The following is a 25,613-nucleotide window of genomic DNA, read 5'->3' on the forward strand; positions in this document are numbered from 1 at the left end:
TTTTTCCTCTTTTTTTTTTTTTTTTTTTTTTTTTACAATTGCATTTTCTGCTGATGACAAGTACTGGGTTAATGGTCCTAGTGACTAATGTCTTGTCTCCCCAGAAAACCAGGATACTGGCATTGATTTCTTCACACCATACCCTTAGCAAGTGTCAACTACTCTTATCCAGTGGTACTTTTGATAGGTGTGAGAAGTAAGTTCAGGATTTTTTCTTGTTTAGTCCTTGGCTTTTCTCCCATGTGTGGACCAGAGAACGGTTACACCTTGAAGATTTTTATTTTATTTTATTTTTTAAAATGTGGATGCCTGTCTTCTAGAAACTGAACTGCAATAATGAACTTACTTAATGTAGGCTACAAAACAGCCATTTGGGTTTAATGAGCTAGCGATCTAGAGGTTCTGATTCTCATTACTAAAGCAGCCAGGCTTTTATTAGGTGTCATCTCTCCCGTTCTTCTTCCCATTTCTGTAACAGTCCAAAACTTCACGCTCTGCTGAGCTTAGTAAAATAGCCTAAAAATCCAAATGTTGACTACTGCAATATACTAAGGCAGGAGTGCAAATGCTGGGGAAGCATGGCAGTCGTGCTGGAATAACCTCTGGCACCTCTAGTCCCCTTAGGCTTTGTGTATGCTTTGGTCTGCGTTGGCTGCCAGAGCAACAAAAGCTGTTTTTTCTCTCTGCTCTGACAGAAGCTGACAGCGTGGACACGGACACCTAGTGTCCTGTAAACTTGCCATCCTTGGGGAAAGCTCCTACAAAGCATCTACAAAACGTGCCACAGTTTCTACCTGGGGAAGACTGAGCATGTTACACAAGACAACGTTTTTGGCTGGTCATCAGCTACAAAACACACATGTCCCACCCACTCAGACACTAAAAATCTTATCTGGAAGGTCTGGTCTACAGTTGCATCACTGCACTGCTTTGTATGCCAGCTCTGCCCTCAGGAACTGTGGTCTTTTGGTCTGTTTGTTCTGTAGCCCGGTATGAAGTGCCTAAGGGACTGGAAAGGAGATGCTTAGATGCTTCTGATTTCTCAAGGTGGGATTTGATCTACCTGAACAGAGTCGCAAACATGGGATTGGGGGGTGGAAGAAAAAAAGTTAGCTCATGTGACTGCTCCTTCTTAGGGCCAATTCAGAACTTCTTCATTTCAGCAGCTTCGTCAAAAGTGCTGTGCATCCAAGCTAGTGCCATCTCCTTACAGGAATAGTAGCAGGGTACAAAACACTGGCAGAAAGTTTAGGCTGCTGTCTAGCCTGTTTCCTTTCATCATCTCACGCTCTTTCTCCAGGTTTTACACTTTGTCTTGGTATATCCGGTATTTCTTCTCTTTTTGGGGGGATTCTTTACCTTTGTGGCTTTTGTGAGGTGGTGTTTGTTTTCTCCATAGTAGCAGCTGTCTGGGCCTCAGCCCTCTAATATTTTGGTTTGTTCTAGTCTTTTTGAGTAATATGTATTCCACATGCTGCTTTTGAGAAGTGACAGCGGAGATGCTGGAAGGGAGGCTGTGATCCTGTGGCTCTGGGACATGCTGCCTTTATGACTGTAGGTGTATTGTCACATCTTCTCTTTTCTTACTTTGTAAAAGGGAAAATGTGGTGCTGCAGCTTGTTCTTACAAAATGATTCATCAAATAACCTTGGTTCTCTTTGAGCCTTTAATTTGTAACGCCTCTGTTGCTTCTGGCACTCTGCTGCCTCTGACATTATTCCTAAATTATTACTGAACATCACACACATGAAATACCTTGTATCTGTGTCATACGTGCTGTTCTTTAAGAAGACACCTATTACAACTGAAGAAAAAGCATGTGTACACGACTCCACTTTCTCACAGAAGACACAAAATAGAGCTAACTCTATTAACTAAACTCTCCCACGTTATCGTAGGGGTGTCTGATAAAAAAGCAACGATGTGGAATTAATCTTAAAGCTCGGATAGTTGTCTCTGAGGACAGACTATCTTAATGACAAGGCAGTTGGATGCAGTGATTTATAGCCAGGGAGAGTGAATTGCTGATTTGTAGCTGAGTGTCTGGTGGGCAGATGTCCCTATCATGAAAGCTGCTGAATGCTCTTCTGAAGAGTACGCTGCTCTGGGATGTGAGACCTGCGTTATGTTCCCTTTTTCTCTTTGGGTGCACTGTCTGACCTTAAACAAGTCACTTCACTTTTCTGCATCTTTTTCATGCATTCTGATTATATTTCTGTATTATATGTTCGGATTATTTTATGTGCTGGGACAATTTCTTGAAATATATAGGAATGGCCTCAGTGCAATATGCTGACATCTCGCTTGGAGTATATGGAAGCTGCTATGGATTTCATAATAACTTTTCTTCAGAGATAACCTTTATCTTTCTCTACCTCAATTTTCCTGTTTGTGAAATAGAAGTTAGAATACTTAACTTTCTTTGTAAAACCATAGAGTAATTTATTTTGGAACAAACTTCTGGAGATTCCTAGTCCAAACTCTGCCGAAATCTATGCTTTCTTCAGGGTCGTGTCCAGTTGTGTTTTGAATGCCTTCAGGACGGTGACCCCAGGACCTCTCTGAGGTTTATGTTCCCGCTTTTGACCACCCTCATGGTGAAAAATGTTCCTTTCTATGGAGTTGGAGTTTCCCTTGCTGCAACCTGTGTGATCAGTGTCTCTTGTCACTGCGAGTGCACACTGATGACTTGTGTTCAAATTATTGTCCACATATCCCCAGGTCCTTTTCTGCAGAGTTGCTCCTTAGCCAGCTGGTCTCCAGCCTGTACTTATGTGTGAGGTTATTCTGCCCCAGGTGTAGGACTTTGTATTTATTGTTGTTGGTTTACATCAAACATTTCTATCAGTCCTTTGCTCTACCTTGTAAAGGTTTCTCTGAATGGTAGCCCTGTGCTTCCTCCAATGCATCAGCCATTCTCCCCAATTTGATGTCATCTACAAACTTGATGGGGGTCTATTTAGTTCCATTATCCAACTCCAGATTTGGATGTACTGATTAAGTGTTTTCTGGAAGAGCTACAAATGTGGATTAATATGCTTTTACTTATCTTTTTTTCTCTCCAACCCTGATACCATCCAACTCCTGTATGTTCTCAGTAAGTCTGTGCTTTGCTGGATGAATACCACTGAATGATGCTCAGTTTTTACATGTTATTATTTAGCCGTTGCATTGTTTTGCTTGTGACCATATAGTTGGGATACAGACACGTGATGATCAGTCACTGCATGGAGGTACTTATGGTCTGTGGCTCAGGAGGAGAGGGAGCTGTGTGGAAGACGCTGCCTTCACTCTCCTGCGCTGAACCTCACTCAGTTATTGGAAAAAAATGAACTAGACTGAGTCTGTTACTGAAAGTGTTGATGTCTCCTTATCCTCCTCATTTAGGTACTATATCAGTGAACAGCAGACGCACCCCATTCACCGCTAGTGGGGAGAGTGAGATTCTAGATCTGGAAGGCGACATGTACCTCGGTGGGCTGCCGGAGAACCGGGCAGGTCTCATCCTTCCCACAGAGCTCTGGACAGCAATGCTGAACTATGGCTACGTCGGCTGTATCCGAGACTTGTTCATCGATGGACGAAGCAAGAACATCCGGCAGCTGGCAGAGGCGCAGAATGCTGCAGGCGTCAAGTCCTCCTGCTCCCGCCTCAGCACCAAGCAGTGCGACAGCTATCCGTGTAAGAATAATGCAGTCTGCAAGGATGGCTGGAACCGCTTCATTTGTGACTGCACTGGCACCGGCTATTGGGGTAGAACGTGTGAGCGAGGTAAGCTGAGTTTCCTGACCTCAGTTACACAGAGATGAAAGTATGCAGGAGGACTAGAACAAAATCCAATTTTTCCATGAAACTTTCCCCTGCCCTTGTTGGTCTTCCCAATGCTAAGTTCCAGTCCCCACGCTAAGAAAGGTTTCTTCTCTGATCATTTCCTTCCAGTCTTTTCTACCTTCATTTTGTGAGCTTACCTTCTTCATCTGCCACTTCACTCCCTAAGCCTTCTGAAGACCTTGTCTTCAGGTTCCAGGATTTCTTTGACTGAATATGGTTTGTCTCCTAAGGCAGAAAATGATGCTGCATGCCAGAAGTCTCAGGCAAATTACTTGAAACAGTACCAAGTGTGAACTTGAATTATGACGATTTTTCTTGCATGGGACTGATGATGTATCCCAGTTCTGTCTAGTCTTCCTCTTTTTTTCATGGTAGGATTTCCTTGATGGCTGTTTATGGGTAAAACCAGCTAAGAAAAACTGTTAAGAGCAATATGTCTCCAAGTTCGCCTCTGATAAGGCAAATCTGTAGGAGATGTTTGGAGATGCTCTGCATCTTATCTTTATTCCTTCTCACTGGTGATTTAAAGACACATGATTGGAGGCACAAGTAATGCTGGTACAGGCAAGCAAAATGTCTGTGTTCTAGGCCACATAGAAAGGAATTTACTAATTGGGATATCTGAGCTATATATTTCTCAAATACCAGGTGGTTCCATTAATTGTTGTTATCCTTACTGTGCTGGTGCCACCCTCAGAATGAGGTAGGTGAATGGTTTTAAAAAAAACCTGATGGGCTAAGATGACTTAGAAAAGAAAATACTTCCTAAAGGGTGGGGTTTTTTATATCAAAACTAATCTTTCTGTTAATATTTAGCCATTAGCACTGCATTCTGGCTGAACTGCACTCACAGTACACCCAAGAATTACCTGTAAACTGTTAGCACTTGGGGATTTCAGCCCCTTCTTTCTATTACCTTACTTGTCACCATAGGCTAGTGGTTATAGCATGTGTCTTAGAATTGGAAATTCAGGTATTTTTGAGCTTCTGCGATAAATATTTGAGAAGCTCCTTTCCTACTCAGTGTCCCCCCATGCATTTTTTATTATTGATCGTAGTACCATGCCACTTATGAGAAAGAACGTGGAAGTTAGGTACAGTGCATAAAATATTAGGCAGAATGGAGATTTGTAATTCATTCACTCTCCAGAGGATTCTCTTCTTTGCAGGAAGTTTTTGTTAATGACCAAATTTCTTCCTGTAGACTGGATGGATGGGTTGTTTAGGTTTTACAGCACAAGATCTATGATCATTCATAAAGCTTCTCATGGCCAGCAATTTGTAGCATGATGCCCTAAGCAGCAATAGTAGTTAATTGCCAGCGGTCCTTAAAACAGAGCTGAAGCATCAACAGTGCCATCCATGCTGTGAGGACATGGGCGAAAATGTAAGATTCATGGGCACTGGCTATGGCAATGTCAGCTCAGCAGTTCTTTCTTGTAGACTGCATTGGAATAGAAAATTCCGAAAAACATCAGAGGTCTTCTCAGCCACAGCTTTGGGAATTGTTTTGGCCAATTGTTGTGTGATTAGGTTTTGGACACACATAATAAAAAGGCGCTACCATAAATTTTTTGTTCCCCCACAAAATTGCAGTTATTCTTGCCCTTGGTCTGTCTTTAGTATTAGGAGTGACCAACTCTGCGATTCAGGACTTTCTGGGCTCTCTCTCATGTCCATCTCCTGACATAACATAAAGAACAGGATTCATTTGGTGTACCTTTAGATATCTATGGTGTTGGCTTTTACTCCTTTTATCATCAGTGAAAAGAAATCAGTAGGGTAAGAGCACGTAAGCATTTTAATTTAAGAGAAATGAATCTCAAGTCTGTCCTGAGATCCGTAACTTGGTCATGCTCTGGCCAGCACCAGTATGAATAAGGAAGATACATGTATGAATGCATGTCTACCAGCATGGGAGCTTGAGGTGCTAATAAATATGTGTTAGAATCAGAGCATATTTAAGGTTATCAAAACAATGATGTTGTAGATCAGGACAACATAAAAGACATATGCAGAGGTCCTAATCCTGAGAAACTCATTTTGTCTATAACTAGAAAGTACAAACCCCTTACTAGCGTAGGCCCAGCATCAGGCAAAACATAGCTTTCATGTTCCTTGGCAATGCGAGAAGCAGCTCACAGGGAATAAATATTTGTAGACTGGAGACATGAAAGGAGTTGTGCAGGTTGAAGTGTATTTGACTCCACAACATTTATTGTGGTGTTACACAGCAGCCTCATACTGCTCTGATACAACTACTTGGTATCAGGCAACTGCGTTAGTGCACAGTTATTTTGCCTCCATGAACAAAAGTATTGCAGGCTACCAATGATATTTTTCATTCTCATGGTCTGACACCCAAGGATTGTTGCAATTCCTGACTTCAGCTGGCCTGTGATCCAAATACTGTTGGAAGGAGAAAAGTTGAGATGGAGACTGGGAAGGGAATCAAAGTGAGAGATGCTGCCGTGCCACAGCGGCACTTCTGCGTAGTGACTAAAGGGCTGCCACAGGACTGGGGGGAGCCAGGCTGGTGCGTAAGGGGAGGAATGAAGAAGGAGCAGGCTAGCTCTTTTAATAAGAGACAGGTATTGACCCACTTTTCCAGTCTGCTATCTGTTATCCAAGAAGGGCTGTCTCACTCTCTTTACTCAGTCCTTGGCCTTCTGTCCTGTTAAAAGAGAAGAGCGTAACTCTTGGAAAGGGTTTGCAGCCCAAGATGTAGAGTAAGGGTTAAACCTCAGGGGAGCCTAGAATAAAGAATTTTCTATGCCTGTTGGCTACCAGGAAAATCACCCTTTATCACAAAGCAAAGCACATACTTAACATTTATTTAAGGTACTAAAAACACAAGACATACGTACAATTCCAGGGAGAGAAGCGAATGATTCATTTGTTGTTGATGGTAAAGTCTATCTCCCGTTTCCAGGTATAACATTTCTACGTTTATAATGCTGTATTTCTCATACATTTTATACTTTGCCATATAAAGGACATTATATGCCTAAAAGGGACTCGAGAAGGAAATTGATTGTTTCATAGCTAGAAAAGAGGTTTGGATTCTTTTTATTCATGGTGAAACAATACAAATACGCGATATTCAGTGTGTCACCTATATCTAAAGCCTGTGGGAGTTTGTCCTGTCAGTGAAATAACACCTCTGTGTATTCAGCAAGTTACACTGGCTGCAACATAGACATTGGTTGCAGTGATCTGCTCGGGCAGTACTTCCGTGCAGGTGGAGAAACCTTGCTGTGGCTGCAGTTTGAGAGGGCACAGAATGGACAACTGCTGCCAAGGCCTCAAATTCATTCATACAATTCCAGTATCTAATCGATCATTCAGTATTGGCCATGATGTAAGCAGACAAAAGTGTTTTCAGTCTTAGTGTCGCAGCTTCTAAGGGTAATATAGTCCCTCCTTGGGGTAACTGAAATTGCATAGAAGAGATGGGGTGAGATATGGCAAAGACCAGTTCATGTTTGATGTGTCTCCCACCCAAGGCAGGGTATGTCAGGGAGTCAAAAGCGCTGGTAGGACTCCTCCAGTTCTTTCAGTAACTCTATGTTTTTCCTGTACTAACTAGGGAAGAATATTCTTGGGAGACAAATCATGAAGGCTTCTATCGAGTATGCTTACATTCAAGTCCTTGCTGTAGAAACTAGAATATATGGACATCTGTGTAATCCTCAGAAAGCCTGAGACAAAGTACTTCAGCTAAACAAGACTCTCCTCAGTCTTCACACATTTCACTTGATCTGCTTGTGAGACTGTGTTTCTCTCCAGCTCAATAGCCAGTGGCAGGTGACACAGAAGGGTGAGGAGATGAAAGTGCAATGGGATTCATGGGCCAGAAGTGCTCAATGCCAGGCTGTGAGGCTAAGCAAGGCAGCAGCAAATACTGGCAATTAGCTAGATGTGGTCCCCATTTCACACTTTGCACCAGAGTCTGTGCTGACCAGGTAACTCTTATTTATTTATTTTCTTAAATCCTTGAGCTTCCCATTCTCTATCATCTTTCCATAATGGTTCCCTGCTACCCAGTCTAACTCAGTGTGACAATGGTGGAAATCATATGTGAGAAGAGCCTTTTCAAGCCATGGTTAAAATTAAGGAGATGCTATAAACATAGCAGCATTTGGGTGAGTTTCTGATATTCCAGAGATTCCACGGTAGCTGTTGGAAGGGAGCGATGGTGTGCCTGTCCACCATGCTAGGAAGTAAAACTCTGCTGGCTTTGCAAGTGGCCGGAACTCAATTCAAATAGTATTGTGACCTCCTTCTTTAGATACCTTGGATAAGTACTCTCAGATTAAAAATGTAGAAGCCTGGCAATGAGGACCTGTGCTATATGTCTAAGTTCCCTGTGCAGTCTGTGGATGGAGGTGGTTGCTTCTCAGGGGAAATTCAAAGCAACAACACGATCTGCTTGCCTCCTTTTGTTAATTTGCCTGTCTCATTTTATTGATTATGTGGAGATTCTGGTCTGATAATTCAGTATTGCTGCACTCCAGAAGGTGACTGTCTGTGCTGGGAAGGAACTGACAGTGCCAAACTGCCAAGACTACCAGGCTGACAAATAAGAGGATGTCTTGTTTGGGGTGGGGGCATAAAGCAAATAAAATAGAAAAGAAGCTAATAGACAGGACACAATCCCTCCTGCAAGTGATGTTCTGAGTGTCTTGTAATCTGGTAACGATCTCGCCTCCCCCTGCTCCCTGAGCTCTCTGCTCTCCTGTTATATCTGAGTATGTATGGTGGAGAGCAAGATTTAATCATGCCAGAAAGAATCCTTAAGTGAAAGCCAGTTTTTGGGTGTCTCTGAAATGAATGGCGGGCACAGGGAGTGGATTTGTGATGGAAGTTATGATTGCAAGTACATATTGAGGCTTTGTACTGAGTTTGCTAGGTTGTGGGTTGCGGTGTGTTGGGCATTAGGGAAAAAATACCTTGGGAGCTTGTACTCTTGGCAGTATTTAGTCATTTTTGCATCCTAGAGTTTTATAGAAGAGTAACAGAGAACAGTGTCTGCAGTGCAGCCTCTCTCTTCTAAAGTATCTTGTTCCAACAGATCTGCTGTTTTGCTAGTTAGTTTGAAATAAAGGACATAACGTATCTGAAAGCCCATGGGAATGTTTCCTAAATGCTCTTCAGTAATCAGATGTAGGGCAGGCTTTGGGAGAATTGACAAAAAGGATCCTCCAATGCAATGGGTAGCATGCTTCCTCCTGTTGTATGGTAACTACCTTCTCATACTGGATCCAGTAAAAATCAGGGTGAGTAGCAAGTCTTGTCAGCAAGAAGGGCTGGAGGACTGCTACAGACATGCAGGGGGGTGGGAAGGATGGGTTGGTGCAGCTACTGTGAAGCATCTTTAGTGTTTTTTAAGTACTAATGTCTTCTGTACCCTTTGGCTTCTAATTCGTTAGTATTTGACATCAGTTGCAGCATCAGGTCGCTGCGCCCCCGCTGTTAATTGCACTTAGGGTGTATAGAGGTCAGAGTCGGGATCTGGCTCACGGAGGATGATGTACTTTGCTGGGATAACCAAGTACCTCCTCACAACCCATGGATTTTTCTGAAAAGGACCCCAAAGCCCCTGGCATTAAACAAGCAGGAGGAAAGGAATGTGTGTTGTATTCACATTAGCTGTTTTCTGCAGCTGCGGGGAAAATGCCATGGGCTCAAAGAGGTGCCCGAGGTCTGTTCTTCTGCGGATCCCGAAAGCTCTCTGCACACCTTCCTTCTGCTGAAACACTGAGAGGGACTGCAGAGGGCAAAAGCCCAGCAAGGACACAAAGCAAAAGATGACTGAAAATCAGATTATTTTAGGCCAATGAAAATCAAATGTTGTTGATCGCTCACTTTTTAATGTTTTCTCCCACTTAATTGCCTTGAGTGGAGTGGTTGTTTGTTTATTTGGGGTTTTTTTGTTGTTTTTTTTTTTTTTTTTTTTTTAATTAAGAGGCCTATACTGATAAGATTAGAAAAGGCAGGTTGGTATGAGACTGCTGTCCATTTAAGACTGAAATAAAAGACACTGAGGTTTAAATTTTAAACCTTTGAAGTTAATTGCTCAGAACTGGACATAGCCCGAGTCTTTTCCAGGTAAGAATGAAAAAAAAAAAAGTCTTGTTCCAGCCCTTTCCTTTTACTGAGCAGTGTTCATTGCAGCAAGACAGCAGTTGTCCTCCCAAGGGCTGGAATCAGTGTCCCTTCCTGTTTGGGTTTGCTCACAGGTGGCTGATTAACACCCTGAGCAAACCAGGCTTTTTCTGTGTTTTTGTGGCACACTGTGAGCGGCGATGTACCTGCTGTTGGCAAGGCTGATGTTGAGCAGAGGGCTACGCATTTTATTATCTGCCAAGTACCTTTATAGCAATGTTTGCTAAGAACAGCTTAATGACAACACACATCTGCCCATTATGTATGCAATAACCGGAGATGTTGTAAAATTACTGGTAATAAGAAATGCTACAAAATCATTTACTACGTGGTTTAAGTGCCGCATGCTTTGCTGTCTCAAGCACAGGTAGCAGCACAGATTTCTTTTTTATTTTAGTGAAGATACTTGGTGATGATTATGATTTGAAGGTTTGTTTAAAAAACCTTAAATGCGTTGATGCTTTTTGGACTGTCCAGACCTTCTGAGTCTGCAGTGTGATGCTAGATAATTGCTGAAAATACATTTTCTTATAGGACTGACAGGTCCCAGGGGTGCTGGACACATTAAGAGAAAAGTCTTTGCTGCAGTGTTTTAATGCCTTTTAATCCCTGTTGGATCTTGAATATTCAAAGACATTAGGAAAGTCAAAACATCAGAATAATTTTTATGATTTCATGAGATAAAGTAAAAGACATTAGAAACCAGAAGGTCTGTTCTAGAGCTCATCCGTTCATTGACTTACCGGTACCAGAGAGGTCCCTATTGTACAATTTCCTAAACTGTCTGCAAACTGCAGAAAAAAAGATTCCACCTGAATTTAGAAAAAGAGTTCACGCAATCTCTTCACACCCATTTTAATGTGTTCCTCACTAATCTTATAGTAAAGCCTCCATTGAATATGACCTGAGGCATGTTAGCTTTTACTAAGGGTATTTGTATGAAAAGTTCATTTTCTCACTTGCCATCAATCCATTTGTAAAACCTGTGGCTGTTCCCTCTCTGGCTGGCCCAAGCAGCTACTACTTTGGTATATGCTGTACACAATTCTGCTCAAGAAACACAGGCCTGGCCTTCCTGGGCTCAGCTCCCTCGCGTATCTCCCTAATGACCGGGTGTCAGAGCAGAAGGCTACAATCGGTTGTGTAAGTGCGGGATTATTCTACTATATTAGGTTTTAATGTATCCTCCATCTCTGCATCCTTTTCTTGCCTTCCATGGGGTAACTTCTGTTCTAACATCCAGACAATTCCCAAGATGCTCATGAGATGTTGTGCTAGATTCAGTAGGGACAGTGTAGCCAAGGTGAGGCTTGTAAGGGAAGAGAAACAATATGAAAGAGCAATTTCAGAGTCTCTCATTTCTGTTGATTTATATTGTGATCCTTTCCACTCATCGTAACTTTATTGTCCATAGATGTTTATATTCAGTCAAAATCCACTCTTGAATATATGTTGTTTCTAGGACAAGCGATGGCATTTGTTGCCTTGTAATTCCTTTGTGATATCCTCAGTACAGAAGAGTGTGCGGTTAATTCTGCAGTCAGGGTGATTACATCTTTTTGGGAAAAGATCATTTCATGGTCTTTAGGCTATTGAACTTTAACTTCGAAGAGTCTCATTGATGTGACAATCTCCAGCAGCCTTCCCTGAGCAGCTGGAAATTCCAAGACCGTATGAAAATCAACTGATTGTCTCTCCTCTATTTTATAATGACTTGGGTATGATTTTTGGTCTGTGTGTTCTTTCCTGTTTCTTCATCCTGTCTCCATCATCATATGCTCTTGATATTTAAGACCACTCCTGCCTTCCATGCTGCATGTGAATTTGTTACTACTCCAGGTGCTCTTTATCTCATCTGAATATGGTAATTGATGGCACAGAAGAAGATAATTTCTGCTGTTTTTCTCTAAACTTCTGTGTTTCTGGCTGTTTATTGCTGAGTGTAGCTTTCACAAGGTCCTCCCAGTTCAAGAAATATGATTATACAAAACTGTATTAGATTTTGTGCTACTGTCAGCTCCTGTAAAGAGCACTTGAGCAACAAAAAAAGATGTTGATGGGTAGATGAGTATGAACATTTGGCTAATGCTTTTTAGCATCTTATACTTTTGTTAGTATAAGCCTCTTCTACAAGACTACTATTAGTGTGGCATATTTGTTTGTCTGCTGCTTTATAAGTGGCAGCTGAGAATAATGGCTTCCCCTTAATACAAGCCACAAAATACACCCTGTCTATAAGTCAAGGCACAATGCTGCTCAAGTAACTCTCAGATTAAGGGACAGCTTGTCATAGCAGGTCAGTCTTGCCTGAATCCCACTGTATCAGAGGAAGGTAGAATTTACTAAAACTTGGATCATCTGAAGTGGTAAGTCACCCTGAAGAAAGGAAATACTTTTTCACCTTCTCATCCTCGCTTTCCCAGGTAACTGCCAGGAACACACATAATGGCATGTCACGTGTATCATCCAGAATGGGCTTGCTTACTTTGAGTATGCACCATGTCTGTTATGATCTGTCAGGTGTCTAGAGATGAACTGATGACACTGGGTGGAAGAATCGCTTCAGACTACATGGTGTCTTTGAGTCTCTTATTGCTCAGTGGCTGATCTCAGTCCCTGTGGCTTCATACCCCCGTTCCTTTGCATACCCTCGAATCAGACTGGTTTTCTGCTGAGACTACCGGTTGTCCCTGCAATTAATGGGAATATCTTGATGGAAGTGGCCAGGATGAAGTAGATTCATTTGTCATGAAAAATTATTTCCAATATTTAAAATTACTATATAGACCTTGGAGATGTTATCTATGAAATTAGCTTTCCATATCTCTCCACTTTGCCCAGTTGAAGCTATCAAGCTGAAAGGCAGGCACTGGCACAGTGCATTTTCTATCTCATTTCTTCTCCTCTGTTCATCTCAGAGGGAGAGGAAAGACTTGGCATTCATGATGCTCCCTTAATTGACTCTCTCTCTCCATGCAAAGATAGGCAGTCAGCCCTTGGACACTTTGATTGATTGGATGAGGCTATTATGTGATATGAAAAGGATTTGCAAAAGCACAGCCATCACCGCAAGCATGGAAAGGTCCTACTTGGTGGTGCATATTGGTTCATCCGGATCTGCTTGGTTTGTCTGCCTTCTCTCACATGCATTTAATCCACAGAATAGCTCACATGGTGGTCCTGGTGAATCTGCCACCACTAGGTACCGGTCTCCAAGGTATGGCTCTCCAGAGGGAATCCATTCTCACTCACTCTGCTAAAGGGTCTGAGAACGTATAAAGGAAAGATAATTTTCATCGTCTTTATTTGCTTCCTTATCAACATCCTTGGTTTTTTTCTGGGTAATCGAGAACAAGGAGGTTAAAATTGGGAGATAAGGTGCAGAAGAGGGAAACTGTAACCTGATAAATCAAATCTTAATACAAGTTTCAGAGTGACTTCCTGCTTTGTGATGATTATAGGCGGTGAGTAGGTGGACAGGTAAAATGCAAAACTCAGGAGATATCCATCACAGTAATGCAAAAGTTATCGCACTGAAGAGACACAAAAGCAGGGAGGATGTACACGAAAAGCAGCCTCGTAATGAATGCTGATGGTCTCATGATGCTCCCATGTTTTATGGCCTGCAGCTGTTGACTTCTGAAGTTCTGCCTGTTAAGATCAGCCTGGGCCCTTCGGGTAGGGGTTTCCTACCACCCTAATCTTGTGTTCTTGTGAGCAACTTAGCTCCGTTTCTGAACAAGGAAGAATTGTAATCCTTCATGTTGCAAGACTGCTAAAGGGAGCAGAAGGACAGGGCAGGTTGGAGGGGATTTCTGTTGGAAGTTGTATCAAAGCACTAGAGTTTAGGATTCAAATGGAGTCATATGGAATCAGACTTTTAAGTCAACTACCGCAATACCTGCAGGCCCCATTTCAAACTGCTGAGAAAAGAAAAATATGGTATTTTAAATAGTGAATTTTTATCCACTACCTTTCATTAAATGAGTAAAAATGGAAAATGACAATTCAGCCCTCAGCTGGAAAGCATGTTAGATTGACAGCTGTGGGAGTCCTAGGCTTGTGCTCAGAATGAGAAATATATACAGAGTAGCTGTCCTTTATATACCTTATTCCTCTCTTGGAGGAGTATTTGCATTAGGGATTAGAAGGTAGGTCAGTCTTCCTGACCTTGCCTGGTCTTTGGTAGAGCTGCAAAGTAGGGTGGTGAAGGGAGGAACTGTTCTTCTCTAGCTCGATTTCCTCTCTGTTGTTGTTTGTGTGACTGCTGAAGACAGAGCGAGCCATGAGGCAGCTTAGCACACCCAGCCCAGGGAACGCAGCAAGGGGGTTTGAGCTGAGCGGAGCAAAATGGAGTTTGTGCTGTGTGTATCATCTGCCACGTTAGGACAAGATTTACCCCTGAACAAGTGATTGGCAAAAGGCATATGCTTGCTTCATAGTGAGAAGGAAGCAAGAATACAGAAACCACCTCAAATATTTTATAGTTTTATTATTGGTTGGTTGCGTTTTTTTCTTTAGATCTCTCTGTCATGAGTGTTTGTGATTGAAGAGAAAAATGAGGTCAAAGGAAAGACTCTTGACATATTAAGAAATTTCAAAAGATCTAGAGCCCTTACAGTAGTGTATAGAGTCTAGTTCCTAGATGTGGAAGCCTAACAATTCAGTGCCTAGTCATGGAAACATACAGATTTTCACCATTTTGTTACCACCTCCCCAGCCCAGTTCTCTTCCGTTGCAGTCCGACTTTTTGATGTAAACCCCAAAAGTCACTGCTACTCCGATTACGATGATCAGCTCTCCTGTCCAATTTGTGCAAATCTCCTTTAATTCTGCATTTGCGTTTGATTGTTGTGTCCTCTTAGAAGACCTCTCAGTGCTGAGGTTTAGCCTTTCCCTCCCTGTCAAGAGTTAGTGGAGGATGATTTAGCACTGCAGCCAAGGTGCTTGCCTCAAAGCTGTGTTTTTAATAATTTCAGCTTTTCTTCTTGTTGAACACAGGGTTGGGCACCTGAGGATGTGGATAATGTAAGGCACAGGTAATAGTTGGCAGTTCACTTTTTACCAGTCCCAGTCTGATGCTGGGAGCACCACTATGGTGTGAAGGAGCTGCCATGAGCCACCTTGGTGAAGGGAGTGGAGATTGTCCAGAGTTCCGCGGAATGGAGATTCGCTCTCTGTCACCACCTCTTTTCTGAGGCAACATCATAGTTCAGTATCTTGTTCAAATGCTTGTAAGCCATTCCCCTAAGCCTGCTGGGTTCCTTCTGCTACCTCACCTTCCAGTCCGATCAAATTTCACTTTTTTGTCTGGTGCAGAAGAGCAAGGAATGTCCTGGAAGATTTCTTGGAGTGTGGGAAAAGAGGGGACAAGGGAAGGAACGAATAGAGCTTTGTCAAACAAAAGGCTGGTATCTTTTTCTTGTGTCATTTTGTAGCTTGCAACCTTTCCGGGTAAAGCAATTAGGCAAACCAGAAAGGATCAGAGTAAAGAGAAACAGAAATCATTTATCATGCTATTTTTTAAATGTCTTACTTTGGTTTTGCTTTATCTCTTGATTTCTTTATTTAAAGTCAAAGGCACTTGGGCTGCTTTAAGAAAAAATCAAAACATAAAGGAACACCACAAATAGCCATGTCGAAGAGTAATGAATCCAGCAGACAGAAGGACTTGTGTCCAAATAAAAAAGGTAGAAAAGTGTAGGGTGGAATTGGTATTGACTGTGCAACGTGCACAGTGCTAATGGACCTGCAGAAGAAACAAGAACATTGCAGCCATAAAGTGAAAACCTGATCTGCTGTGAATACAGATGAGAGTGGGAAACACAGTGCTTTTACGGGGCTGCATCTGCACACATGGCCTCTTGAGCTAACCTGCTTAAAAAGTCAGAGTGACAGGATGTAGATTAGCAATCAGCATCCTCATTTAGCCATTTCTCCCCAGGTTGATTTATACTGCTGTGATTTCTCTTTCCTTTTGTCTTTTCCTTCTGGCTGGGGACCATTTGCTGAGCCCATCTATTCTCTTTTCCACTGTTTTTTTTTTTTTTTTTTCTGAGTGAAGCCATAAAAGTTTGTGTGTGTTGCCTACAGTTCATACCCTAGACAATGCCACCAGCCAGGCTTCAGTCGGTAAGTCTTCCAGGAGAAGCAGCTTTGAAACAGCTGCCATGTCTCTTCTGCTGAGAATTGTTTTTTCCAGACACACTGTTGCTCAGATGAGGGAGGGATACTGGCATGTATCCACTTGATCAATGTGCTTCATCAAAGCATTGATCAACAAATTCCTATTAAAACTGTGTGGCACCTGTAGCTTTCTTCTCCCATGTGAATCCTTTGAAAAGGGGAGTATCCTGTTAAGAGCAGAAGAGATTGTGCATGCCAAGAGCTGTAATTCAGCATCTTTTTGGGTGCCTACTATACATAACGTACACAGCAGGTGGCTGTATATTATGTTTTTTCCTGCTTCATTATTGCTCCTCAGTTACATGCTTGAGCAACTCCTTGGTGAAGGCTACCTAGGAGGGCTTCAGGGCAGGAAGGAGGACCACCCAGATACAACTGGGAGGGGAGATATGAGGGTCCTAGCGTTAGACTTGTTTGTGTTTGGGACTGAGATGTCTTCAGTACTGAGGTGAGACAGAAGGGTTCAGGCAATGAACTGTAACCCATCTGACACTGTTTTTGAGACCGTCTCTGCACATTGGCAATGGATTTTAGGCTATTCTCTGACATAGCAATGTGGGGCCTGCCAAATCTCACAGTATTAGCCCTCTCTCTGTAGAAGCCAGAGCTCGGGGGAATTTTTGTACCATTGCATACCGATAACACATGGTGGAACCATCAAACTTCCAAGGAACAGGCAAGGTCATAGCTGGGAGAAAGCCAGTAAGTTGCTGACCTCTCTACCTGTTTTTTGGCTATCAGAATAAGCTAAATAAACCTATATTCAACTGTTTACAAGGGTGCAGAATGATAATCCTATACAAAAAAGTGCCATTTTTGCATATATGCAGAGTATTTTCAAAAAGAGATAGATATCGTTATCATTTTATGTTTTGGGAAACTGTGATATAGAGCAATAAAGTTACCTACAGTAAGATTCAAGATTAAAAAAGTAATTAGCCACAGACCTGGGCTGAGGGGATTGCATTTACTTTACTGGGATTTAAATGTCTGAATCTAAGATATCAGATAATTCAGTCATTAGACTCTTAGGTCACTAAGCTACTTTTTCCACCTTGAAAAAGCTATCTGATGTCTCTCAAATAACATTCGCAGATCTCAACAGACGTGGTGATATAGTCTTGGGATATTTGATTAGCAGTTCCTAGAGATAAATACTTGTATACTGTGATAGGATAGAGATAATTCATATCAGAACCCGAGCTGCTTCATCTTCTCCTCCTCTCCTGTTTTCCCACTCAGCAGAGCACTGATGAATCGCTTTGGCCCTTCAGCCATGCGGTAATGAAAAGCTGATTACCGTACAGCTCCCCACGGGTCAGCCTCTCTCTTATCCAGCATTGCACTCACTCCACTATCATTCCCTGCGTGCCTGGCCAGAATCCAGGGAACTCCAACTAACTAATACGTGGAGGAAGTTAGCCAAGATGTGCTTATAAGACAAAAGTGAAGTTGTAGAAGCCTTAACTTAAGGAACAAATGAACATGAAGGAAATGTTATCTACTGCTACAGCGTGTGCAGTCCTGTTTGCTCTGCGAGACCATCCGCTTGCTGCCCCCATGGCAGTAACTGCAGGTGAACTGTGTGAGCATGGGCAGTTGTGTCATGTAAATTCAGCATCACTGCTGGGCTAAGGAGCAAATTTATTCAGGGCTTCTCACAAAACAAGCCTTGACATATATGGGACATCACTAATTCAGTGCTTCACAAAAGTATACAATACCGACATGCCTTGGGATTCTCTTTCTGGCCTGTATCGCTACAGACAAGTTCACTTTTATGTGCCTTATCTTCCCCAGCTGCAAAAAAAACCCAGATACTTGAGACTTTTCCAAAGTCATAGAAGGGTTGCAAGGTGAAAAATTCATTAATCGTTAAGAACTTCAGATTCTAGGATGACAAAGATTGAAGACCAGCAAAATGTTAATTTTTGTTAATCTTTCACCTTCTGTTTCATAGCTTTTCTTGAGCTTAATGGACATCCTGCCCTGAGAATAGGTAGAAAACCTGACCTTGTGATTGATATTTATTTTTGTTTTATCTAGCTCATTTTCCTATTATTGCTATTAACACATAATATTTTATTGTTTGTCAGTACACAAATGTGGGCAGTGTTTGCTTTTGTGTATTAACAACTTGAGTTTATATCCCCAAAAGAACAACATTGCTCAGACCCACAGTGTTTATTAAAAATCCTTAAAGGTCAGAGATTTTCTTCTAAAATAGCAGCGACTTTCTGTCTTTTGCTACTTTTCTATACCTGCAATACTAATGCAATCCTTGTGCAGTTGTTGAGAGACAGTGCTGGATTTTTTTGAGGTATACAAGCAACCTTTTGTAGATCAAATGCCATAATACTTGAACAACTCAAGGGGAAAAAACTTTCTAGTTTCTTTGACATTGAAATGGTAAAATTATTCATTGCCCTTTTTGAAGCACTAAACAAATGATGAGATTTTGTATGGTGCGTCAGGGATTGGCTGAATGTATTGAACTTGATAGTGATATGAGATTTACAGAGCACACAAGAAGGGAGCCTTAAATAGTTTTACCCATTGACCTTTGCCAAGATAATAAGCCTGAATATCAACTCCTCACCAGTTAAATTGTATACTAATGAAGTGACACTGAATACTCAGCTACAGGCATGCTATTGAGGAGTATTCCTGGTCACATGAGTAGAAATGTATATTCAAGAAATGTGAGTATAAAAAGAATATTCCCTTAACAAGCTTCCGTAGCTATTTCTTATTAAAAAAAAAAAAGTGAAAAATGTGTAAAGAGGGTGCTGTCGAGCAGCTTAGACTGAAATCCAACAATATGAAGGAAATTGGCAAAAAAGTTGAAACATAATCAGGAGGCTGAAGGGAGGAATTATGGAGAAAGATTAGAAGAGTTCAGTACGTATTGCTTGGTAAAATGATAACCTGAGGGGAGGATGATGAATCAGCTCTAATAGGAGGAGTACCTTCCCAAAGAAGGGTAACGATTTAAGGAAGTTCACAGGACGTTAACTGTGGAATTAAATTAAGTTAGGGGTTAAATTAACAAAGCAAAACGGTTAATATTGTAGACAGCATCCCGATAATGAGCTGTATTTCATTTTGCGTTGTTTTGCAATAGCAGAAACCCTAGAGAAGGGATGGAAATCCCATCAGTTAGACACTGGCAATTAGAACGGTTAAACCAGCAGAGTATGGCCAGGCTGCTATATGCTTTAATGAAATATGCATTCTAAGAGGAAAGAAAGGGAAGGGAGCTGCATGATCTAGCCAGCTCTTCTGTTTCTAGCTTGTATGGATCTGTGAAATGTGTGCCTCAGAATAATGAAAACCTGGAAATGTCTTCCAACTTCAAAAGACCTATTTTTCTTTCTAAACCCTGCTCATGACTGGCTATGTTCTCCCAATTGGTGAGAACATGAATAAATTTATAAGATGTGCAAGACACTGATTCCCAAAGTATATTTAGCTTGATTCTTAATGTAATTACTTATTATAGTAACTCATACTGAATTAGGAAGGGTAGAATAGTTTATTGTGTAAAAATAACAACATTTTGATACCTCAGCTTTTTTGCTAGCTCTTAAGGAATTGTGGAACAAACTCCATGTTTAGGCAAATTAAAACCAATAACACGTAGCATATGTTACAGAATCAGATGAGAAAAGAATGCCATTGAGGAAGGTATTGTCAAGTACACTGTAGGAAAAAGCTGTTGCTTGAAAAGTTCAAATCTGAATTTCTCATATGAGTAAGTGTAGCATGTGTCCAAGATCTTTCCAGGTTGCTGGTAAAGGAGAGCCTAGTGTGTGTAAGGCTCATCCTTCTGCTCATACGCTGGCTGGAGAGAAAGTGTAGCGCTAACTGTTCACCTTTGGGGCAGGTGGAGGACAGAGGCTTTTCTGACTGCCAAGCTGTTGTCCCAAATACTGCTCATCAGCATAAAAACCAAAAACAACAACAAAAACGTAGTCTGCCATTTAGTTCATTGACATTTAGTCGTGCTCGGTTGTGGACTTTTCTTGATCTTTGGCAAATTAATTAGTTTCTGATGTAAATCCTGACAAACCTCATGGTTGCCCTGTGTAGTGCTTTGGAGCTCATCAGCTTCTAGAGTAAAATCCCAAAGCATAAGTTACGTGCCTGTGATGTGAAGAGGCCATTAAGTAAGGACGGTGTTCACAGGCTGCCAGTGGCTGTTGGGAAGCGGGGACAGGGTCCAGGTATCCAGAAGTGCATGCCACGTAGAGGATGCGCCAGTCTTCTCTCCTAGGTGCAGCCTTGATCTTGCTGCAGCCTTGAGCTCGATGCCCACATGAATATGAAATCCACATTCTAAAACCTGCTGCAAGATATAGATGCTAAATAGCATCAGATGTGGTCATACAGCTGCAGTGTGTTGATGAGGCACTTTGGTGCTCTGCCTAGTTGCTCTGCTTTTACATCCCCTTCTTTCCATTAAACAGAAACTCCTTTTGTGCCAGACTCTAAATTGCTTTCAGTTGTATGTCTTGATCTCTCCGCATGTCTAATTGTTTGTAGGATGCTCTGTCCAAGAGTTTTGCAGGTGAATGTGCACCTAGATTCCTGTATTCTTCGTTTTGGCAACCTTGTACCTTGTGGAGGGGGTGCTAGTGCCAGGTTTAAAAGCCATGGAAGCTTGGGAGCTTCTCAGACTGGACATCTATTATTGTGTGGTTTGGTTTTTTTAATTAGATTGGTGGTGTTCTGTTGAGCTGTGTCAGGAGCGAGAGAGAAAAGCACTGTGATTTCCTCTTCCAGATGTGGATGAAATTAGGGAAGTATGACAGTCCCGCAGCAATCCTGTTGGTTTTGGTGCCTTTGTTGGAGCACAGCTGTGCCCAGCAGCTGGTCTGGAATCAGGGAACCAAGAAATTTGCACAGTTAGCAGATATAAATAGAGAATCTGTAACTATGAGAGACGCTTAACTCGGCAGTAAATAAATCCTAGTCCAAATAAAAGGCTAATTGAAATCTTAAAGAACTGTCTTGTGCCTCAGTTCCTCCTCTTATGAGTCTCCTTCTCTGCGGAATTTGAAAGAGAAACAGGTGTTACATCTATAGAGTCTTACCATCCCATGTTTCAAGTGATGTCAAGAACTGTCCCCTTTTCCTTACAGATGTAGATTATTTTTAGAGCTTGTGGGTTATTTTGCAGTTTCCAAAGGAATTATTGGCCTCTTCATTATTTTCATTTGTTTGATATTCTGAGAATTTTGCAGGGCCTACCTGATGAAGAGTACAACGAGGAGGTGGCAGGTAGCTGTTGGATCATCCAAAAAGGGGGAACAGCAGGCCAGTGGTGGTGGAAAGAGTAGTTGAGGGCATTGGATTGTGTCCCTGCACTGCCGTGGCTTGGCAGTGTGACTCTGGATGAACTGGCTCCTATTTCTGTCTCGGTTTCTGCTGTGAAAGTAGGCCAGTTCAAAAGGCATTCCTGGGGGCATCTTAATGCTTTCAAATTGTACTCAGGGCTTCAAATAACAGGAATCGAGGACAGGAAAGCCACCCTATTAGGAGACCTAGCATTTTTATGTGTTTGGTCAGAGTATGTCAGCTGCTTATTTTAGAAAACAGGATGTTCTCTGCAGTGTGGTGTAGAGATGTGTCTAATCCTTTCCAGGTGTAAAATAGGAAAACCTTTTTTTAAAACAGCATTTGCCGATCCAGAACTCGTACAGACCCGAGTGGAAACTTGGGTCCTTGCCCAGCGAGGGGCAGTGAGAGCTGGCGGCAGTGACACTGTACAGGAAAAAGGCTGGGATTTGCTGCGTTGTCTCTGCTTTCTTTTCCACCCCGGGAGGAGCCACGCTGCTGTCCCTTGAACAACGCGTAACAAGTACTTGTCAGCGCTGGTGGCCTAAGTGAGGAGTCAATTGCAGCCTCCTTCGCCATCTAATGGCCACAGGCAGCACTGCCACCTGCCCCGCACTGTGCCCCCAAAGCGTCTGAGCAAGTGCCAGCTCCTGGGGCCCAGGGCTTCTGCATCCCCATCGCCTGCTCTGCTCACCCAGCAGCTGCTGGCTCGCTTGGCTCGCTAAATTCCTACAGGCACCCCCGCTGGGAAAAAGCTTCACACTCTGTTTGTCTTCAAATAGACTTGAAATACATACTGAAGTGTATTGTTTCTTGAATACACCCGAATACACACAGCTTTTCCACACCCCACACCCCCCCTCCGGGCTCCCCCTGTAGCCTCGCAGCCCCTCCAGGCACCCTCAGGAGAAGGCAGAGCATGCTGTACCATACAGATGTTGTATTGCAACTCTCAGGATCACGATTGAGCCCTATGTTAAGAGCCTATGAATCACTCTGTATTGAAAACAGGGAGAAGTGGGTCTCATTGTGCAGGAGAGGCTGCATGTCTGCTTCTGTGGGTGAAGAGAACCATTTGTTCCTTTTAATAGATTTGTTTTAGTTTTGTAATTATGTCTTAAGCGAGGATCTAAAAATATGTTGTTGAAGAGAGGTAAATGACATTCCTTCCTACTTTCGGATCAAACAAAGGAAAATCACAAAGTGACTTGTTGAATAGATCTCAAGAGTCCTAATTTGTGTCCTTGTCCTTCTGCTTTAGGTAATAGGCAAACATTATTAGGGGCTTGGTGGAAACATAATAAAAAGGTGCTACTAAATGTTGTTTCAGCAAGGTGAAGGAAATACTGACCCATTTGGACTAGATTCGTCGTGTTTTGGTGCATAGCAAGGCCATAAATTCTGCCCAAAACTTGATTCACTACAGAAAGTGATTTGGGGGGCATTACCACCTGATCATAAGGCAAATGATAGGTGACTGAAAGGAAGGCGCTTTGGTTCTGGGAGGGCTGAAATGTCCAGTAAATCGTTATCAGTGGAGTAATTTAGCTGGTTTAACTCGGTAGCGTTTCTATGCTCCTCCAACACTGGTAGTTTTCATCAGAAGTTAAGATGAAATTATCCGTCCTCAAAAAAATCCAAGACTCAACTTCAGCTTTATTATATTCTTTGTCGTGCAGTCTCTTATCTGTGCCATAAAACCGGGAATCAAATCTGGCAGTTTGAGAAAGTAATCACATCTCTGATGAAGATATATTTTGTCACTTAAAACATACACTTTTGCTTCACCAGCAGCCAGCGCTGTAGGAAGCAGCATATAATTAAATGTTGCTGAAGAAGTTGATTGTCAATCTGAATTCAAGACATGGAGGTCAAAACAGCGTCTGTGTCCTTGTGTGCTGGCTGCTAAGCCTGCCTCAGAGTTACAGGTTTACCATTAGGTGGCAGTTTCACTTACTCTTGTGTTTTCTCAATGTATATTTTAAGTCTGCGCAGTCCTGTGAATCTGTGTGAATCCATCGGTTTCATCATTTACTGGGAACTTTCTTCAATATTTGAATACTTATCTTTGCCCTTTTATAACTTTCTGGGTGGGTTGTTTTTTTTTTTTTTTTTTTTTTCTGAGAAAATGTGCACACTCCCAGGTTCCAGACTGAGGGAAATCAGTTAGTTCTCTTTTCTTGGTTTAAGTATGTTCTCCAGCCACAAAGTCTATGTTCTTATTGCAATCTTATTACATGACTGAATTTCCTGAAGAGCTGGGACTAGAATTTATGAACAAATATAATTCTGAAGTGTTCTGCTAACACTGAGGGAAGTTGGCTTTTGAAATAGATACAGCACTGAGGTGCTATTTCAAAGATCACATGATAAAGACCTTGTTTTAAAATAAAGGCAAGGAGAGACTAAAAGAAATGGCTGCAATCTCAGGCTTCAAAATAAAAAAAAGTAACTACATCCTGGGAATGTTTAAGATTAATCCTTTAAACTTTAGCTCATGAAAGTCTCAATGACCGTTACATGCAGATATTTTTGTGAATTCAGGGTTTAGAAGCAAGAGATTGGGTTTTGCTCGACATCGGTGTACAAGTACTCCCATGGCATCTGAGAAGCCAAGAACCAACCAAGCTTCAAAGGCTTTTCTTCCTCTCGAAGTACAGTACCTCTCAGCCAAAGCTGAGCCACAGTGATTCAGAAATTAAGGAAAAGGTTTGCATTTTGTAGGATTTTTATAGCAAAATGGCACCTGCCTGGTGCACAGTACGCACATTTCACTTTGCCTGGTTACTGGTACTGTTGATCAAACACCATAGCTGTCATATTCTTAGTAGCTTGGAGCTTGGCTTTCCGTTTGGGAATGTGAGAGCTTTGCCTCTCTTCCTTTGGTTATGGTTTTCTGTTGTGTTCCTCTCTGCGTGGAGGTGGTATTCAGTCTAATTGACACAGGAGGAGTGTTTATGCAGTGTAAAGAAGCATCGATATGCTCTGGAAGACCAAGTGGCTGCAGGTGTAATCGTGTATTTCCCGGGAGAATGGGTGAAATGTGGCTAGATACAGCCCTTGTTGGTTTAATATCATGCAGAATGTTGTTCTGACGTGATAAAATTGCTGTTAAGGCAAAGTCAGCCCCTTAACTCCCATTGAAGATAATGATATTGTGTGTTTGGCAGCACTGTGCATATTCTGTTTTGTTGTTTTCCAAAGTTGGTTGGAAATTGGAAGGAAAACAGGTTTGAAAAATATCACAAAATTTGATTTCTGTTTTACAGGTAGGAATTATCTGATGTGCTCTGTTTATTGCCTTGTGCAGGTAGCTGGCTGGTTGTGCTGTTCTTTGTATGGGCCTTTGCACAGTAACAGGAGAAAGAAAAATATGAAAGATGGTGGTGGTGGGGAAGAAATGCCATATTCTGATGCCACAAATGGTAGGAGGGGGAAGTCTGACAGGTGAAGTACATACAGCTAGCTGGTTTTAGATTATTTTTTTTCAAGGTACTTAATTTCCAACTGAAGGTGTCCCAATAGGCAGCTGTTACGTTCAGGCTCAAGCAGTTCCTGTCATTATGAAATAATTTTTGTCTAAATAATTTCTAAAATTGTACAGGATCCTCTAGAATGTAGAAACCTCCAGACTGTAAATTCTTCTGTTTCCTTATATTGGCTTTGATTTAGTTTTAGTTGTCTTTTGGGAAGGCTTCCAGATGGGGTCGTGAATATTTTCCAAACTGGGGGCCATCCGAAGCCATGTGGGACACGAAGGCTTGATACCAGTTTCACATGCGGTTCCACTAGCATGCTTCAGCCCCAGATAACAGCTGTGGGCTTACTTACCCCACCAGTCTGTCCTTATTGCAGAGCTTTTACTGCTTGTTACCCCCTATGTTTGGTTGTGTGACTCCTTTGAAATGTGGGCAGGTGTGAGGGCACATAAGTGGGGCTGCTCCTATCTGCCCCCGCTTGCCTGAGCAACACTTGAACCCTGCTCCCCACGGCTGAAGGTGCCCTTTTTAGAACTGCAGCCCGGCTTTCTCATCCCTTTCCTACCCTACAGCATCCCTACCCTACAGCAGAAACTGTCGGGGTGTAGA

At 42.1% G+C, this 25,613-nt stretch overlaps 1 protein-coding gene across 34 annotated transcripts in view; it reads left to right on the forward strand.

Moving 5' to 3' along the window:
• The window catches only part of NRXN3 (neurexin 3), a 1,053,186-nt gene that overhangs the window by 335,324 nt on the left and 692,249 nt on the right, over positions 1–25,613 (forward strand). For all 34 annotated transcript variants that reach the window (XR_012586787.1, XR_012586788.1, XR_012586790.1 and 31 more), the window contains one exon: positions 3,388–3,771. Coding sequence is in view for 26 of the 34 variants with exons in the window: in XM_074585395.1 (XP_074441496.1) it covers positions 3,388–3,771 (384 nt within the window). In the remaining 8 variants the exon portion in view is untranslated. The remainder of the gene's footprint in view (positions 1–3,387; positions 3,772–25,613) is intronic.

This window comes from Larus michahellis, chromosome 4, assembly GCF_964199755.1.
Source record: "Larus michahellis chromosome 4, bLarMic1.1, whole genome shotgun sequence".
Taxonomy (NCBI): domain Eukaryota; kingdom Metazoa; phylum Chordata; class Aves; order Charadriiformes; family Laridae; genus Larus; species Larus michahellis.